We start from the raw sequence: 19070 nt of genomic DNA on the forward strand, positions 1-19070 counted from the left end.
CGTTATTGTGCAGGACCTGGGCAAGTCTAGCCTTGCCTTCTCTCGTTCACACTGGTTGAGTGAACTGTTGTGTGGGTGGCAGAGCTCTGGCTTTGTGCTGAGACAGTCTCATTTCAGAGCTGTCTTCCATCCTCAGCCTAGGCTCAGCTGTTGCCGCTGGGCTCCCTGGTCATTACTTTCTTGTGGTGTGTGTGGGAAGCAGAGAGGAGGGTAGAGGCAGCCTTGGGAAGGATAGTGGGGTACGAAAGTAGTCCAGTACCACAGGCTGGATTGGTAGGGCATGGCCAGCTGCCAGGAATCAGCAGCAGAGGGATTATCTTTCTAATCAGGCAAAACCCATAGCCAGGAGGGACAGAATTGCTTATTGATAAGCAGTTAGCATTGTTGTTTTTCCTGGACAGAAGTGGCCTCCAAAGATTGTAGATCCTTTCTGAGTTGGTGCCTGTTGCTGGACCTGGTAATTAATTGTCTTTCCAGATAAACCTTTTAGTGAGTTTCAACCATCAATCACACTAGAGTCGCTGGAGAGCCCTGTAAGATGTCCGGCTCCAGTTTTAAGGACTCTAACTCAGCAAGTCTGAGGGAGAGGCCTGGAGTTTGCATTAAAAAGATTTTTAAATTGTATTTATTTATTTGCGACCAGGTGTTACTATATAGCCCTTGCTGTCCTGGAACTCACAGAGATCAAATTCCCTCTGCCTCCTGAGAACTGGGATGTATTAAATTAAATTCTTTTTAAAAAGTGTACGTGTGCACTTGCATGCATGTGTGTGTGTGTGTATGTGTGTGTGTTTGTGTAGGAGACATATCTGAGGGAGTCCTTCTCAATCATTCTCCAGCACTTATTCCCTTAAGACAGGCAGCATCTCTCACTCAACTCAGGGCTGGGCTGTCAGGCAGCGAGCCCCAAGGGCCCCCATCTCTCCCTATCACAACACTAGGGCTACAAGATGTTATTGCTACATCCAGCCTTTTAAATGGTGGTCTGAACTTAGGAGTTTATGTAGTGGGCCTTCTTCCCTACTGAACTGTCTCCCTAGCTAACTTTTCATTTTTTTATCCTGTAGATTGAAGCAAAAGCCTTGAGCCTATAAAGCACACATTCTATCCACAGGCCCAGGAATCTACATTTATGATAAAACCCTTGCATGGTCATTAGATCATATTTCCTCAAAGCCTGCCTTTGAACCTAGCCCCCTTTGGGAAGCAGCTTCTCCTGGCTGTGGCCCATTTTCATCCGCATTCTTTCCTGAAGGGTTTATTGGCATCTCTGCGTTTATTACCTGCTTTGTTCTCGGAGTCTCCCAGTTACTGGAGTAGGAACCAGGTGGTTAGCTCCGTTTTACAGGGGAGGGGGGTGGAGCCTGTGATCGAGGTTTGGGGAGAGGTATGTGGGTCGCTGTGAGTCAGAGACACAGGTGGGGATTGAAGTCTGGCCTCGATGACTCTCAAAGCAGGCAATTTTCTGGGTTCTATTTCCTCAGCTTGTGATTTCATCTTTAATGATAGTTATTCCTTAGGCCTCCACCTGATGGTGCCTGCTTGAGCAGATCACATCTGACGCTGAAGCAGAGGAGCTTAAGGCCGGCCGATTTTATTAGCCTATCAAAGTGTGGGAATGACGGTCTGCTCCTCCTCTGTGCTTGCCTCTTTTATCATTTCTGAACACATTTTAGATCAGGGGATAGAAATGTTTGCTTCCAGGTCTTAGGAACTCTTCTGATCCTCTTCCTGGTAAAATACCAAGTCCGAATTTAGTCCTCTGTTTCTCTTTCGCTGTGCGATGGGCAAGCACAGGTAGGATCGCCAGCTTGAGCTTCCCATGCGGGGCTGGATCCATCGAGGTCTCGCTGTGAACCCTGGCTGGCCTAAAACTATCTATGTATCCCCACCCCTGATTCCTACCCATTGGATTATGAGCATGCACCTGGGTGCACTTTTTTTCTGGGGGAGGGACACAGGGTCTCACTATGTAGCTTCGGCTGACCAGGAGCTCACTGTTTAGACCAGGCAGGCTTCAAATTCACAAAGATCCCTCTACCTCTATCTTCCTAGTGCTGGGATTAAAGGTATGTACCCTTAAGCATGGCGTTTATTTTTAAATTTTCTTTCTTTATTTAGTTAGTGTTGTTCCTCCCCCAACAGGTTTCTTTCTTTGTGTGTGTGTGTGTGTGTGTGTGTGTAGCCTTGGCTGTCCTGGAACTCGCCATGTAGACCAGGCTGGCCTTGAACTCACTGAGATCTGCCTGCTTGCTTTTGCCTCTCTAGTGCTGGGATGTGTCACCATGGCCAGCTTTGGATCTACTTTTAAGGAGAAAAGAATAAACAAAAATCCTGCAAACTCCATCAAATTATTAAATGTTACTTAAAATTTCAAATTCAAATTAATAATATTATGTTCTTTTAAAATTACAGCCTTTATCCATCTACAAAACCAAATTTACAAGTTAAATACAAATAAAACCACAAGGCCAATACTATTAAAAGTAATAATGTTGATATTTTTGCAATTCAGTATGACAAATGTATCTTTTACTAAAAGTAAGCCACACCTTGTGAGCTGGGGCTGCTTTAGGCCTCACCACACTCAGCCCCCAGTTTTTTCATTCTCTTATCACTTTTAGAAGCACTGAGACGCTGTCATTGCATGATGCCCTCTGGCTTTCATTTTGTACATAAACACGTCTTTTTCACTCTGCTCATTTCTTATGAGCCCAGCACAATAAAAGCTGTACGGAAACTGATGCCTGTGTGTGTGCTGCGCTCTGTGGCAGGGCTGGTCAAAGCAGTCCTGGGGCCAGCTGGATGGCTCAGTGGGTGAAGGAGTGCGCCCCCAAATCGGACAGCCTGAGTTCGGCTACTGGAACCCAGGTGGTAAAAGGAGATAACCCACACTGCAGGTTGTCCTCTGACCATACTTGTTAAGTGGCTTGTGTGGGCGCGCGCGCGCACACACACACACACTTTTGTAAATTTAAAAAACAAAGTAGTCACCCCAGCAGTCCAGACTGTGCCTTCCGTGATTCTAAAAATTATCAAAATAAAAATAAAACGAAAGCCTTCAAGCAAACATTTGTGGGCCCAATTTGAAACAAAACAAAACAAAATAAAAACCTAAACTGCTAAAGTTTGTTGGTTTTCGAGCTTTGACTACTAAGGGCTAACCATCTCCTCTTTCCTACTAAGGTTCCCATGTTTTAAAAAGAAAAAAAAAATCTTACCTCTTGAATTGCATTTATTAACTTGACAATTTCATGAAAGCGCAAAAGTGTCACTTGAGAAACTGATAGTCTACAGAACTACCAGTCTAAGTTGCTTACACCTCAGTCTAAAACATAAAAAGACGGCGCATTCAAGTTACTTCACGCAAGTGAAAACTTTCCATGAGTTCTCCTCTAGGAGGACTTTTGGAGGTCTAGGGAGGCCAGTTTCCACCCCACCGAACTGGGGAGATTTAAAACTGGGCCTAGTTATGCTTGGTGCTTCTGCTTCTTGCTAAAGAGCAGTTAAAAAAAAAAAAAAGACAATACAACAGAAGGCGCCATTGCAGTACCACACTGAAAAGAAACACAAAAACAAGGGAGCAGCATGTTTTGAACAGCTTGCGTGGAAAAAATATTGACTGGGGAGTTTGGACAGCACTGTTCATTTTCTCTCACCGCACACATTATTTGTCTTAAGGAGCGGGAGCCAGCCACGATTTTGGCAAACAGGCCAGCGGAAGAGGTGGAGGGGTTGTGCGGAGGCTTCTCGCCCAGGGGGAAATTAGGGCTGAGACCCAGTGGCTCCAGGCCAGCCTGGAGTCTGGGGGAGGTTCTAAAGCTTCTTCCTCCTGGCCTAGGCTACTGTCTTTGGCTACCGAGGTTCGGCACCTATCACTCAAGAAGGCCCCTCTCTGTCAGAGCACAGCGAGCAGAGAATGAATCCCTGCCCATGTTTCTTTCGGCTGGGGAAAGGATGCAAGGGTTCCATTGGTTTTCTCAGCCCGCCCTTCTACTGGAGTCCAGATCCCCAGTTCAGGCAATGCCGGTCAGGCCGGAGCCTCCGCGCGCAGGCTAAACACTCGGTTCCTTCGCTTCCCCAGAGCGGGCGGCTTGGATTTAGCCCCGCCTGCCTGGGCGCGGGGCGTGGCCGGAGCGCGGGGCGTGGCCGGGGCGCAGGGCGTACGGCGGCGACTAGTCAGAGGAGGAAGAACATGGCGGGCGCGGCGGGGCCCGGGGCCGGTCCGGGCGCAGCGGGCGGAGATGGAGATGATTCGCTCTATCCGATCGCGGTTTTAATCGACGAGCTCCGCAATGAGGATGTGCAGGTACTAGATTGGGGCTGGGGAACCGAGGCGAGCGCGGAGGCGCACATGGTAGGGAAGCGGGAAGGCCGGCTCAGCCGTGGGGGCGGCTCCGGGGTCGGCAGAACCCTAGTCGGCGTTCGTTCGGGACCCGGGGGCGGCGACGGCTCCGCGGTGGTCCGTCTCAACTCTCAGCAGCCCTACCTCGAGCCTCCGGGTGGTGGCTCCGGCAGTGGGCGGGAAACCAGTTCCCGCGTCGGGTGGGCAAGCCCCGGTGGGTTGCGGAACCGCCCGGGAGCGGAGGAGCGGCCCGGCGGCCAGGGTCCCTTTGAAGTGCTGTGAGTGTCTGGCTCTGCCGGCAAACTGGCCCGGCTAGTTGGGTGGGAAGAGCGTCCCAGCTGATTAACTCAGATGTGATGGGACTTTTCTCTGAAAAGGGAGGAGTTGTGTTTAACCGTTTCACCTGCTTCCTTCCGTCCGGAGTTCTCTCTTTTCAGAATCTCCCACTGCCCCGGTGTTTTCATTCATTCATTTCTTTGCCGGCCCTTCAGTGCCCCCCCTGGGAAAGCCTCTGGCTAATGACGTGTTAAACGGTCCTTGAGTTCTTTTTAGGAATAAGGTGTAAGTGAAAGGCTCATCTTCGTTATATACTGTATGCCAGTGTCTCACCTGTTAGCTCTTCTCGACCTGAGTTGCAACCATCTCTTTGCTTTGTTGTTGTTCTTCCCACTTTATTACTTTATTTTTAAAGCTCCGGCTCAACAGTATTAAGAAGTTATCGACTATTGCTCTAGCCCTCGGGGTGGAAAGGACTCGAACTGAACTGCTGCCTTTCCTTACAGGTATGTGTCCTTTAAAGAAACACTTTCCATTGGCTTTCAAACTACTTTTTTTCTTTTCTTTTTTTAGTTTGTTACCTACTGTAGAAATAAGTACTAGATGGAGCAGGTGCCTTCTGCCAGGTGTCTAGAAATGTTAGGCCAGACAAACGCAAACATAAGCCAGGTAGCTAATGGAAAGGTAATTGATGTGAGATGTGAATTCCTTAATTCTGTGAAACATTCCGGAAGACTTCTGATTCGCACAAGGAAGAAAATGCTTTTAGGAGGGTAGTTGCAGCAGCTGTGTGGGTACCAGCTCAGTGGCACTTGCCCCTATGGTCTTACCAACTGTTGTTATCTCCAGATACAATTTATGACGAAGATGAGGTGCTGTTGGCTCTTGCTGAGCAGCTGGGAAATTTCACTGGTTTGGTCGGAGGTCCTGACTTCGCCCACTGTTTGCTGGTGAGTTCTTATCTATGACTTACCCTCCTTTTGGAGCTCTGTTGACTCAACCGCGTCTTTATTTTCTGGCGATAGACATGCAGCAGCGTTTTCATGCAGTTCTTTTTATGGGCAGGTGGTAATTATGTTGATGAATGAATAATAGGCACTTCAGCTCTTGTATCAGCCGAATCCAAGAACTCGTGTCTGCTGCTGAAGACTTGCTAGAGATGAGGAGGAAGGGAACTTGATTTAGCTGTCTTTTTCTCTTTTGTTTGTTTGTATTTTTGAGACAGGGTCTTGCTATGTCGCCTTGACTGGCTTGAAATTCTATATAGACCAGGCTGGCTTCAAACTCATAGAGATCCTCCTGCCTCTGCTTCTGGAGGACTGAGATTAAAGGTGTGCGCCAACATGCAGATGAATGAGGCCTTAAAGGATGACTAGAAATGGACCACCTGGACAATGCCGGACTGGCTGTTGTAGGGCTTTAAATATTGTATATATGATACTGGCTGCCATGGTTTCTGGCTATAGTATGAACTGTTCTTTAGAACTTCAGACGTAGATGGATGTTAGATGGGTGGAGACTTGTAGAGTTAGAAGTGGCTGTCATTTCCCCTCAGAATTTGCCTCTCTTTAGTTGTGTCTCCAGCTACCCAGTTATACAAGTCCAACCTAGAAGATAACTGTTGTTTTTAGTGGTGCTAGAGATTGAAGCCAGGGCCTTTGCATGCTGGATAAGTTCTCATTCACTGAGCTGCAGTCCAGCACTAGAAGGCTTTCTTCTTTTTTTGTTTTGTTTTTTGAGACAGGGGTTCTCTGTAGCTTTAGAGCCTGTCCTGGAACTAGCTCTTGTAGACCAGGCTGTCCTCGAATTCACAGAGATCCACCTGCCTCTGCGTCATGAGTGCTGGGATTAAAGGCGTGTGCCTCCACCACTGGGCTAGAAGGCTTTCTTACGTCCTCCCTTCCCTCCTTCCTCACCTCTTCCTGTAGACTTTTTATCTATCCCAGTCAGTCTTAGAAGCCCACTCGTGTGCTGAGCACTTGGTCTCCAGCTAGTGGCACTATTTTGGGAGGTTCTGGAGGCCTTAGGAGGTGAGAATAGCTGTAGGATGTAGGATGCTGGGGGCAGCTTCTGGAGCGTGTCTTGCTTCTGTCCTTGGACTCTCTGCTTCTTTGTAGTAAGGCAGGGAAGCTCTTCTGCCCCGTTTTGTAACTGCCATGTTGTTCTGCTGAGGCTCATGGGCCAGGCAACCATGAAATGAATCTTTGAAACTGTGTACCAGATTAAATCCTTTGTTTCTGTTAGCTATTTTGGTTCACAGTAGCGAAAAAACTCATAATATATACACTGTGTTTCTCTTGATAATTCATTACACACACATTGGTCTTTCTGTTCACTGTAAACCCAGCTCATATTTCCTTAAGACATTGGCTGTAGGTGTTACCTCTAGAGAGATGCTATTTAGAATTTCCTTGTAAGTCAGACAAGTGCATTTTGTATGAGAGGCCTTTCCTGACCACCACTGAAGCAGCCTCATGATCACCCCCTTGCCCTACAGCCTGTTCTCATCTGATTCCACCATTGGATGTAGACTCCTTCATAGTGAGTGCACTTATTGCTTCTGGAGCCTAGGGCTACAGCATAACAGAATTCACTGTGGAAAGAACAGGTTTTATAGGGTTACAACTGTGGCACTTTGGGTTCAAAGCTGCCAGTGTATAAAAAATTGGAGTGAGCTGGGCGGTGGTGGCGCACGCCTTTAATCCCAGCACTCGGGAGGCAGAGGCAGGCGGATCTCTGTGAGTTCGAGACCAGCCTGGTCTACAGAGCTAGTTCCAGGACAGGCTCCAAAACCACAGAGAAACCCTGTCTCGAAAAACCAAAAAAAAAAAAAAAAAAAAAAAAAATTGGAGTGAAGGTAAGCAGGAATGGTCATGGGCAGAGTTCAAACAAGCCATTCTCTGGAGTTTGGCCTTCTGTAGAAGTGAGAGGATGTTGCCGTAGACAGAGGACAGATCACGAGAGACGGACTAGTAAGATGTAGTGTCTTTTCAGTGGGCCTCTGACATCCTGTCTAGGAAAGAGCAGCGCTGTCTACCTTTTTGAACCATATCAAGCAGGCACACTTCTTCCCTTAAGTTCTGACCTTCACTCTTGGTCAGTTCTGCTGTGGAGTTTTGTTCTAGTTTCTGCAGCTGTGCCTTAAGCTGAATTTACTTGAGAAAGTCAGCTAGAGGTTCAGAGAAACAGCCCATCTCCACTTCTGCCAGGCCGCCACATTCAATTACTGACAAGTGCCAGACCTTGAACCTCTCTTGTCTTTTATGTCTCTGTAGCAGGATCTTCCTGTCCCTGCATTTAATTAATATTTGCTTGTTCTGTCTGAAACTCGTATATGGCTCTTAGAAAGATTCTGAATGTATTTTGAAAAAAACCTGGTGTTGACTCAGCTTTTTATTGGTTGCATGAATTGATGCCACCAAGCGCTCATCGATAGATTGCTTGCACCTCTAAGAACGGTAGGATAGTGCACAAAAGGGTATGAACTAGGGAGCCTGGCCAGAAATCACCGTGCAGTGTGGCACCTACAGTCGGCCCTAGACTTGTTCTTAAGTCTGAATGTGGCTGCACATCATTTACACCTTCTCTCCCAGCAATAGTGACACTGTGTCAAGTCTCTTCCACACTGTCATTTGTAGACACCATCTGGGGATTGCCATCTGGGACACGCGATCTTGGCTTTTCCACAGAAGTCGTGTCTTCAGGTTGGCCACACCATATGTTACCACTGTGTGAACTGAAAGTCACCATTTGGTCTGATGTAGCTGACATTCTGGTTACACGTGCCGTTTCCCTTCAGTCACATAAAAGGTGTCAATCTGTGGCTAACCGGATTTAATAAGTTGTCATCTCTGCTTTTCTTTTTTGATCTCCGCAGCCTCCTTTGGAAAGCTTGGCTACCGTGGAGGAGACTGTGGTTCGAGACAAGGCTGTGGAGTCCCTGAGGCAGATATCTCAGGAGCACACGCCCGTTGCTCTCGAAGCTCATTTTGTACCTCTGGTGAAGCGCCTGGCAAGTGGGGATTGGTTTACCTCTCGCACATCTGCATGTGGTTTGTTCAGCGTTTGCTATCCCAGAGCTTCAAATGCTGTCAAGGCAGAAATTCGACAGTAAGAGACTATTTTTTAGTGTTTGGGATTATTGGGGAGTCACAGCTAGAGTTTACAGAATGTTTTGCTGCCCTCAGCGCTTCTTACTGGGCTGCCAGGATTGGTGATGCTTTCTCATGTAGTTGCATATACTGATGACTTTTGTGTATGTGTGTATGTGTATGTGTGTGTGTCTGTGGGTGCGCACACGAGTATGGGTGTGTGTGTTTCATGTGGCAACCTCTGGTGTTGGTGCTCAGGTACCTTCCTCCTTTTCTTTGAGACATTGGCTGGACCTTCACCACAGACTAGCCTACCTGACCTGCGAGCTTTCTGGGGTCCTCCCATTTCTGCCTCCCATCTTACCACCTCTGAGGTTGTAGGCACTGCCACTGTGCGCAGCTATTTCCGTAGGTCCTGGGGACTCTTGAGTGGGTGTCACATTTGGGAGGCAGGCACTTTCCTGACTGAGCTATTTTCCTGGTCCTTTCTTTATACCTATAAGTAGAAACCATTAATGTTTATAAGGGAAAGATTCTAAATGGCCATCTCCTGGTTTTGGGGCATGTTTAACCAAGTGTTTGACAAGAAATACCTTATTTCATGCTGCAGGCACTTCCGTTCCCTGTGCTCAGATGACACACCAATGGTGCGACGTGCTGCTGCTTCCAAATTGGGTGAATTTGCAAAAGTTTTGGAATTAGACAGTGTGAAAACTGAAATTGTTCCATTGTTCACGAATCTAGCTTCAGATGAACAGGTAACTTTAGGCTTTAGATTTAGGAGATACAGATATGCTCTTTAGTAATTAAAAAACCACTTATTTGGGGAGTTTTGACTCTAATGTAGGGTCCTTTTGCTAAGTTAAAACTCAGTTCTGGCCTGGTGTTTATCCTAACGGTCCTATGTGTCTTTCTTAAGTAGACTCCACTTTTTTTTTTAAATTTATTTAACTTTATTTTATGTGCATTGGTGTGAAGGTGTCAGATCCCCTGGAACTGAATTTTCAGACAGTTGTGAGCTGCCATGTGGGTGCTGGGAATTAAACCCGGGTCCTCGGGAAGAGCAGTCAGTGCTCTCAACTGCTGAGCCATCTCTCCAGCCCAGGCTCCACTTTCTTTAGTGGTTGTTAGGAAGAGTTAGAGAAGAACTAGGTTTGGTAACTAGGAAGCCCAGGGCTGTATCAGGGAAGAATATCTTTCAGGTTTGTGGACTGTACTGTGATATGGAGACTTTGGTAATTTCTGCAGTAGTGTATGGTCTTACTGCACACAATAGCAATTTTAGACTCAAGGGTCTGGTTTCTTTGGTGTAGAAATGATAAAAAAGTCCAGCTGTTTCTCAGTATGGGCAGTGGGGATGGTTGCAGGAGCATCTGTAGAGCTGGTTTCCACGTGTAAAGTGGTGTACACGTTGTGCACATTGCCAGCTTGTACACATCCTCTTGTCCGAGTCACTTTTAGACTACTTGCAATACCTAATACAGCATAAACCAGGGCTGGAGAGGTGGCTCAACCTGTGAAGGTGACAGTTGCCCATAATCTTCAGAACCCATGCAAAGCTGGATGTCGTGGCATGCATCTGCAGTCTCAGCACTCCTGTTGTGAGGTAGGAAGCAGAGACAGGAGAATCACCCTGAAAATCATGGGCCAGCCAGCCTGGGGTGCACAGTGCAGCAGCAGAAACAAGAGAGACCCTGCCACAGAAAGGTGGAAGATAACCAAATCCCAAAAGTTGCCCTCTGACCTCTACATATGTGCTGTAGTGTGCATGTACCCACACTCTCACAAACACAATAAATAAATAATAAAGCTATAGTGTAAATGATCAATAAATAGTTATTATACTACTTTCTTTAGGGATTGGTGACAGGAAAACAGTCTGTATGTGTTTAGTACAGATAAAAATAATTTCCCAAATATTTTGATCCATGTTTAGCTGAATCCATTGATGTGGGGGGAACCATGGCCAGACTGACTGTATCTCCCAGCCTGTTTTAAGTGGCTACATGTATTATGAAACTAGGTTCTTCTGACAGCCCATGGCACAGATACTCAAGGAAATGGAGGCCCACCTAGTTTATGAAGCTTGTTCAAGGCTATATTTATATATTTAGCTAGTTGTGGTTCAGTTGGGGTTTGAATGTATGTAGACTTTGGCCCCAAGTTTCTAAGTCTTACAGTTTGAATACTGGCAACATTTCAAGCATGCAGATGCCACACATACATGGTGGTTTCCATGTTGCAGCAGGACAAGCTTAGAATCCTTATTTGGAATTTAGCAGGTTATACTTCCTATGGCATAATTTGATGTTTTCTTTTATCTTCTATACTTCCTGCAAAATAGTAGGCTAGGGATTTGCAGGTTTTCTGGCAAAGGCCAGCCAAAAAATACTTTTGGCTCTAGGGGTCATAGGTCCTTGTTAATTGTTGGACTTTGTTCTTGCATTGCTGAAGCAGCCACAGAGTATGGAAGCCAATGAACATTGAAACTCACACATTCATAGGTGGGCAGGCTGTTAGCATTTGGTGCTCAGAAAATATTCAGTGCTTTGTTAGAAAATATGTATACACTGTGCCTTCTCTAACGACTGGTAGAAGATCTGCTCCTGGCTTACTCATTGACAGAAATATTTGTCGTCGAGTGCCTACATAGAGTGCCTACATATGTAGGGGCACAATTCTAGTGTTAAGGGCATACAGGGAACCCTGCTCTCATGGGACTTACATTTTAATGGAGAAAAACATGCTAAAAATCAGACATAAATGTTATAAAAATAGTGTAATGTAGTAGGACTTCGACTGCTAGTCAGTATAGGGCTCTGAAGAAGTGACCAATGACAGAAAAATGCTGTCTCCACTCCTTCCAGGAATGTAAGAGTCTGGTAAAGAGAGGATATGAGATAGGAAAAATCAACATTGGAACATGGTAGTTGGACAGGTCCAATAATCATGGGAGTGGAGAAGAAAGAAGGGTTGGTAGCATCATTAGCCCACAGAAGACTGCGGTTTTGGATTTTCTTCTCTGATGTAGTGAGGCTACCTAGATCTGGAGAAGAGGTGTGATATGTGATTTACATTTTTGAAAGGTCATTCTGGCTTATGGGTGGACACCAAGTTGTAGGAGGGATAAGAATAGAAGGAGAAGGCCAGGTAGGTGACATTGATAAACTAGGCAGGTGGTGAGAGCACGTGTGTACTGTGTTGAATTTGCGTATGTATTGTATTTATGTGTGTTGTATGCATGTTCGATTGTACTACATAGACAGTAAATTTCTTGCTTCATTTCTCCTTGGTGCTCATAGGGTTATAGTTCTGATTTTCCCAAGTCTGAAATCGTATCTCCTAATGTCTAATTGAGCTTTAATTTTGTGTTTTCTCTTACTCAAAAGACATTCTTGTGTCCCATTTGGCACTGAGCAGCCTTATATATGGAAAAGCAGGTTGTCTCTGCCTTTCCAATTTTCTTCTCTGTTTACTAGACAGGGCTGTCTCAGTTTGAGTTTCAGCATTTCACTTCAACTCTGTTACTCGACTGTTGATCTTTCCTTCCTTCCGTGTCTCCCTTCACACACTTCGTCTCGTGCTACTCTTATTACCATGAGAGCTGGAAATAGCTTTCAAAGTGATCTCCCTTGTCCTTTAAACTCTTCGATTATGTTATTAGTTATTTATGTAAGTATATTTTTCAACTTTATATTATAATAAGGGTTTGAGTATAGCATTAAATTAAAAAAATAATCTTTATATTTTGAGACCAGTCAGATGTCCCAGTGGTAAAAGTTTTTGCCTGATTTCAGTGCTCAGAACCCATGGAAAGGTGGAACATCTGACTCCAGGATGTTGTCCTCCGACTTCCTCACACGTTATTCATATGCAGTTAATAACATTTAGAACATCCTTCTCATTGTCCTGAATAAAAACTTGACTGTAGTCAATATAATTTGAACAGAGTGTCACTTTTAAGTCTTTGACATGCAAAGAAAGAAGTTACTCAGCCATTTGAAGACCTAAAGACACCCCATCACATACGGAGGGTGTCTTAGTTAAGGTTTCTGTCGCTGCGATGAAACACCTGACCAAAATTGGAAGTTGGAGAGTAAAGGTTTATTGTGCTTCTGCTTCCGCATTGTAGTCTATCACTGAAGGAAGCCAGAACAGGACTCAAACAGGGAAGGAACCTGGAGGCAGGAGCTACAGAGGGGTGCTACATATTGGCTTGCACCCTGATGGCCTGCTCAGCCTGTTTTCTTATAGAACCCAGGACCACCCGCCCAGGGATGGGATTACTCACAGTGGTCCTCCCCAAAAATAATTAAGAAAGTGACCTACAGACTTGCCTCCAGTTGGGTCTTGTGGAGGCATCTTCTCAGTTGAGGCTCCCTGTTCTCAAGTTGACATAAATTAGCCAGCACGGTGGTGTTTCCCTCCCTCTGTCTTAAACGGTACCTGTGACAGCATCGCCTCACACTAACTCAGTGTGCCCTGTTTCAGCAGACTGACTGAACAGAATGTTTTTCCTTTAGGATTCTGTGCGCCTACTAGCTGTGGAAGCTTGTGTCAGTATTGCTCAGTTACTGTCTCAGGATGACCTTGAGGCCTTGGTAATGCCTACACTTCGGCAAGCAGCAGAAGATAAATCTTGGCGGGTTCGCTATATGGTAGCTGACAAATTTTCAGAGGTAAAATGCACTGACATTTCAGGTATTTAAAAAACCTCAAAGTTCCGGGCGGTGGTGGCTCACGCCTTTAATCCCAGCACTCGGGAGGCAGAGGCAGGAGGATCTCTGTGAGTTCGAGACCAGCCTGGTCTACAGAGCTAGTTCCAAGACAGGCTCCAAAACCACAGAGAAAACCTGTCTTGAAAAACAAAAAAACAAAAAAAAACCCAAAAAAGACAAAAAAAAAAAAAACCCTCAAAGTCATTTGCCCCACAGATTTTCTAACAAATATAGCTTTTAAATTATGTTGGGTAGCTGGATATAACATCAAAAATTTAATCTTTCCATTTGGGGCCAGTTAGATGACTCAGTGGGTGAAGTGTTTGCTGTGCAAGCCTGTCAGCCTGTTCTGGTTACAGTATACATTTGAAGAGTACACTATTTTGTTAGTATACATTAAACCTGTAGAAATTGTTTTCTAGCTCCAGAAAGCAGTGGGACCTAAAATCACACTTAATGACCTCATCCCCGCCTTCCAGAGCCTCCTTAAAGACTGCGAAGCTGAAGTCCGCGCAGCTGCTGCCCACAAAGTAAAAGGTGTGCCTGGCTGTGACCCCTTTGACCTTGATGTCACTGATTTGATGGGATTTTGGTTTGGTGTTTTTACTTAATATAGGATCCAAAATGTATAAATCAGAAAAAAATTAAAAATCAGTTCATGTAGCCACATTTCCACCCTCTTTGATGCATTTGTTAGGTCAGGAAGTTTGGCATAGCTTGGATTTGTAAGATGTTGCAGACAGAGATGGTGTCAGCATGCAGCTACTGCTCCATAGTTCACATCAAACCCCCACTGTATCTTGTTTCTTTAGTTTGAATTAGTTTGTCACACAAGGCATTTAGACCATGCAATGAGAAGGAGGCTCATTTTCCCCATTAGAGTTTATTTGCTTAGACATATGATTTAACCTTGGGGCTGATGGAAAGAGCTGGTTAACTTTCTTTGGTTCCTTGACAGCATTGCATTTTCTGTTTATATGTTTCAGAACTTTGTGAGAATCTACCCACTGAAGGTAGAGAGACCATAATTATGAATCAAATCCTGCCCTATATAAAGGTGAATGTGACTGCATTTTATTTCATTTACTCTGCCTATGAAGCTCTTAGCATTTAAAACAAGGATGAGGCATAAATGAGTCAAATACATAACATTTGTGACAATATTTATAGTTGATTTGTGCATATCATAATTGCACACTGCTGCCGGTACTTCACCAGGAGGTGTCTGGGTTATCTCCTCTGTGACTAGTGTTGTGTCGACTTCTTGGGAGGGGTGTGGAGGCTTTTGTTGTCTTTAATTTTTTATTCTGTTTTAGGAATTAGTGTCTGATACCAATCAGCATGTGAAATCAGCTCTAGCTTCTGTAATTATGGGACTATCGACAATTTTGGGCAAAGAGAATACCATTGAACATCTTCTGCCTCTCTTTTTAGCTCAGTTAAAGGATGAGGTGAGTCCAGCTATGAATTACTTTGTTTTGATATTATTGATTTGATGTGATTTTGGTGACTTTACTAAAATAGGACCAAAAATGGGGGGTGGGGGGGAAGCCTTTATTTAGAGATTTGATAGTCTTTCTGTTTGGTATAGGGTTACAGGTTTCCCAAAAAATGGGCCCAAGGACTTATTAAAAAACAAACAAATGTAGTTGGGTATGGTGGCCCTTACCTTTAATTCTAGCATTGGGGAGGCAGAGGCAGGAGTGACTCTATGTTCAACACCAGCCTGGTCGACAGAGCAAGCTCCAGGACAGCCAGAGCTATAATGTGAAATCCTATCTCAAAACCCAAAACTACCCAAGCAAACTACAAACTCGGGGCTGGAGAGGTGGCTGAGTGGTTATGAGCACTGACTGCTCTAGAGGACTTGGGTTTGTCTCCCAACACCTACACAGCACTAGTTCAAAGGGGTCTGATGCCCTCTTCTGACCTCTGCAGGCACCAGGCATACATGGTGCACAATCATACATCTAGGTAAAGTACTCATACATGTAAAATAAATAAGGCTTAAAACCCCCCCAGAAATAGCTATCTTTTAAATTTTTTATATTATAGTCAATGGTTCCTTATTTTTAAAGCTAATATATCTTTGCCTAAACAGTATCTTTTATTTAAGTTTAAAATAGAGCATCAGATATTACCATTTAGGGGCTGGAGCTATGGCTCAGCAATTAAGAGGCCTGCTGCTTATAGAAGACCAAGGTTCCAATCCTGTCATCTACATTGAGTGGCCCACAAGTACCTGTAACCCAGCTCTAGAGGATCTGACTCCTTCTTCTGGCCTTCGTGGGTACATGGGTACATGTATGTATTACACAGACAATACATGTACACAAATTAAAAATTCAAAAATTGGTGCCAGGCATGATCTAATTTCTTTGTCATGTCATTAAATGTAATTGCCACAGTAGGCTTAGGTCTTGTATGTATTTCTCCCAGATGTTGATGAGGAAGTGAGGCAGAGAGAGATAAGATGATGTCTGAGGTCTGCTAGCAGTGCAGATCTAGAATTTAATTCCAGGGCTTGGGCTTTTTACCATCTCATAGACTTCGTGCTTATTTATTAATTAAATGTCTAAAAACTTAATTGTGTGTGTGTGCATGCATATGCAGAGCTCAGAGGCTATCTTTGTAGACTCAGGTCTCTCCATCCACCATTCCATGGGTTCTGGGGATTAAATCCAGGTTGCCAGGTGTGTGAGGCAATCACCTTCCTGCTGAGCCATCTTGCCTGCCAATTTGTTAATTAATTTTTAAAATTGGCATACAAAGTAATGAAATCTCAGGCTTTTTACTGACATTCTGGTTAAGATCAGTTGCATTGTATCTTGAATTATCTGTGTATTTAGCATTTAAGATTTCCTTCTGCTTGTAGTTCTTTTCATTGGTACTGGCTGTTGAAACCAGGGCTCTGTGCAAGCTGGGCAAATGTTTGACCACTAAGCTGTGTCTCAGCTCTTTGCCCCTCAGCTTTTTAAGCCCGAGTCAGTACTAAATTTTTTTAGCACTTTTTATTTTATCATGCCAGGAGGGTACTGGGCAAAGGAGTTAATTTTCACATGTAGTCTCTGGGGCTTGTGTGTTTATAGTGCCCGGAAGTTCGTTTGAATATCATCTCCAATTTGGATTGTGTAAATGAGGTGATTGGAATCCGTCAACTCTCTCAGTCTCTTCTTCCTGCCATAGTGGAACTGGCTGAAGATGCCAAGTGGAGGGTCCGCCTGGCTATCATTGAGTATATGCCACTGCTGGCAGGCCAGCTGGTGAGTTCATGGGCTCTGTGAATGGTAGGGTCTTATCAGATCATGGAGCAGGGCGTGGTGAGTGGGAGGCTAGGTAGTCTGTCTGGTCTGGTTCAATTAGATGTACCGAGGTAAATTCTTTGGCCTGTAGGATGGTTTTTATTTTCAGTAGTACAGTAAGACCTAACAGAATGGTGTTCTAGAAACACATTTACCTTGCTGCCCTCCTCATGATAAAGTATATTCGTTCATGTAATAGAAATGTTGTATTATTTAAAACCTTTGTGCTGGGCGGTGGTGGTGCACGCCTTTAATCCCAGCACTTGGGAGGCAGAGGCAGGCAGATCTCTGAGTTCGAGACCAGCCTGGTCTACAAGAGCTAGTTCCAGGACAGGCTCCAAAACCACAGAGAAACCCTGTCTCAAAAAAACCAAAAAAAAAAAAAAAAAACCTTTGTGACTTAAGAATTGATCCATGGAAGCAAACAGATAGGTTCAGGATAAGTCAGTTTAACTTTTTGTTCCAGGTACCTTTTTGTTTGTCTCTGTCCTAAGCATAATGAACGTAGCTTTTTCCTGCATCCTGATGACAGGAAGTTGAGGCTGCACCACACAAAGAGCTTATATCGCTGGTTGTTTTGAATAGTCCTGTTACCACACTGGCCGCTATTCTTTGGGTTTCATTATTATTTTTATTCTAATGAATATGACTAATTAAAATGTCAAAGCTGGGCGTTATAGCCACATGCTTCCCTTTCTTTATTACTAGGTACAGACAAACAGGAAGCTCGACAGCTTCACCGCATGGGAGCCTCTAGACTCTGAGGGCTTCAGGAGTTGTTAAATGTGTAGCTGGGGAGATGGAAGAGTGATTGCTCTAGGGCAGGAACTGTGTGGTGTGTAATTCAGTGGCCACTGAGTGTGAGATTAATTAGACACTTGGATGAAGGGAGACCTGCATGGTTTTTAAAAATGCTCATAATATCAGTTCATTGCTGATATTACTATACTTTGTTGTCCCCCACCCCCAAGGCTTATTTCCATTCCTTTCACATCACACCATATGGGGTTCATATTTTCTTGACCACTGCATCGTATTGCTAATTTTGGTGTTATGAACATGCATCTTATAGATGGCCACGGCATAGTGTTTTAATAAATTTTTTCCTTTTTTATTAAGAATTTTTTACTACAATCTTTTCTCACTTTACATAGCTATCCCTGTTCCCACTCTTTCCCCTCCTCCCACCGTACTTTCCCCTCCACCCCACTCCTCCATCCTCTCTTCAGAAAGGGTAAGGCATCCATCCCATGGGGAGTCAGTAAAGTCTGACACTTCACTTTGAGGCAAGACCAAGTCCCTCCCACCTATATCTAGACCGAGCAAGGTATCCTTCCAAAGAGAATGTGCTCCAAGACAATAGTTCAAGCACTAAGGATAAATCCTGGTCCCACTGCCAGTGGCCCCACAGACTGCCCAAGTCTCACAACTGTCCTCCACATTCAGATGGCCGACTTTGATCTTATGCAGGTTCCCCTACTATCAGTCCAGAGTCAGTGAGCTCTGACTAGCTCAGGTCAGCTGTTTCTGTGGGTATCACCATCATAGTCATGACCCCTTTGCTCATATTATTGCTCTACCTCTTCCATCTCTTGGATTGGCCTCTGGAAACTTGACCCAGTGCTTTGCTGTGGATATCTGTATCTGCTTCCATCTGTTGCTGGATGAAGGTTCTATGATGACAATCAAGATAGTCATCAATCTGATGACATGTTCAGGTGTCCTCTCCACTGTTGCTTAGAGTCTTAACTGGGGTCATCCTTGTGGATTCCTGGGATTTTCCCTAGTGCCATGTTTTTTGCTAGTCCTTTAATGTCTCCCTCTTCCTTTCTCTCCCTCTCTGTCCTTTCCCCTTCTTGAGCATTGAAGTGCTCTGTTCTTCAAAGTGAATGCCAAAGATCCCAGCATATCCATGTGTCAGGTGAAGTCACTTTGTCACGCTTCTCCACCATTTCTTCCAAATACTGATCTGCTCTTCAGATCTGTGTCATTGTCTGGAGTGGAAAGCAGTGGTGGCTAATAATGGGTTTGTTGGACTGAAACATCTGTCTGGAAGAAAGGTGGATTATATTTACCATTTCTTTGAACCTTAGCTTAGCCAGACATGGAAAGTCTCCAAAGACTGCCCAGGATATACAGAACAGTGTCCAAGGGCTGCCAGTGATATACAGAGCAGTGTCTAAGGGCCGCCAGCGATATACAGAGCAGTGTACAAGGGCCGTCAGTGTCTAAGGGCCGCCAGCGATATACAGAGCTGTGTCCAAGGGCCGTCAGTGTCTAAGGGCCGCCAGTGATATACAGAGCTGTGTCCAAGGGCCGTCAGTGTCTAAGGGCCGCC

General features: G+C 44.8%; 1 protein-coding gene across 5 annotated transcripts in view; it reads left to right on the top strand.

Annotated features, from left to right (window-relative positions):
* Positions 1-4174: 4174 nt before the first annotated feature.
* Positions 4175-19070, top strand: part of Ppp2r1b (protein phosphatase 2 scaffold subunit Abeta) — a 36026-nt gene continuing 21130 nt past the window's right edge. For all 5 annotated transcript variants that reach the window (XM_005347328.2, XM_013346248.2, XM_026779264.1 and 2 more), the window contains exons 1-10: positions 4175-4309; positions 5037-5127; positions 5471-5571; positions 8499-8731; positions 9323-9470; positions 13236-13391; positions 13853-13967; positions 14417-14487; positions 14747-14881; positions 16520-16693. In XM_005347328.2, the coding sequence (XP_005347385.1) occupies positions 4196-4309; positions 5037-5127; positions 5471-5571; positions 8499-8731; positions 9323-9470; positions 13236-13391; positions 13853-13967; positions 14417-14487; positions 14747-14881; positions 16520-16693 (1338 nt within the window). In that variant the 5' untranslated portion in view covers positions 4175-4195. The remainder of the gene's footprint in view (positions 4310-5036; positions 5128-5470; positions 5572-8498; positions 8732-9322; positions 9471-13235; positions 13392-13852; positions 13968-14416; positions 14488-14746; positions 14882-16519; positions 16694-19070) is intronic.

Source organism: Microtus ochrogaster, chromosome 5, assembly GCF_000317375.1.
Source record: "Microtus ochrogaster isolate Prairie Vole_2 chromosome 5, MicOch1.0, whole genome shotgun sequence".
Taxonomy (NCBI): Eukaryota; Metazoa; Chordata; class Mammalia; order Rodentia; family Cricetidae; genus Microtus; species Microtus ochrogaster.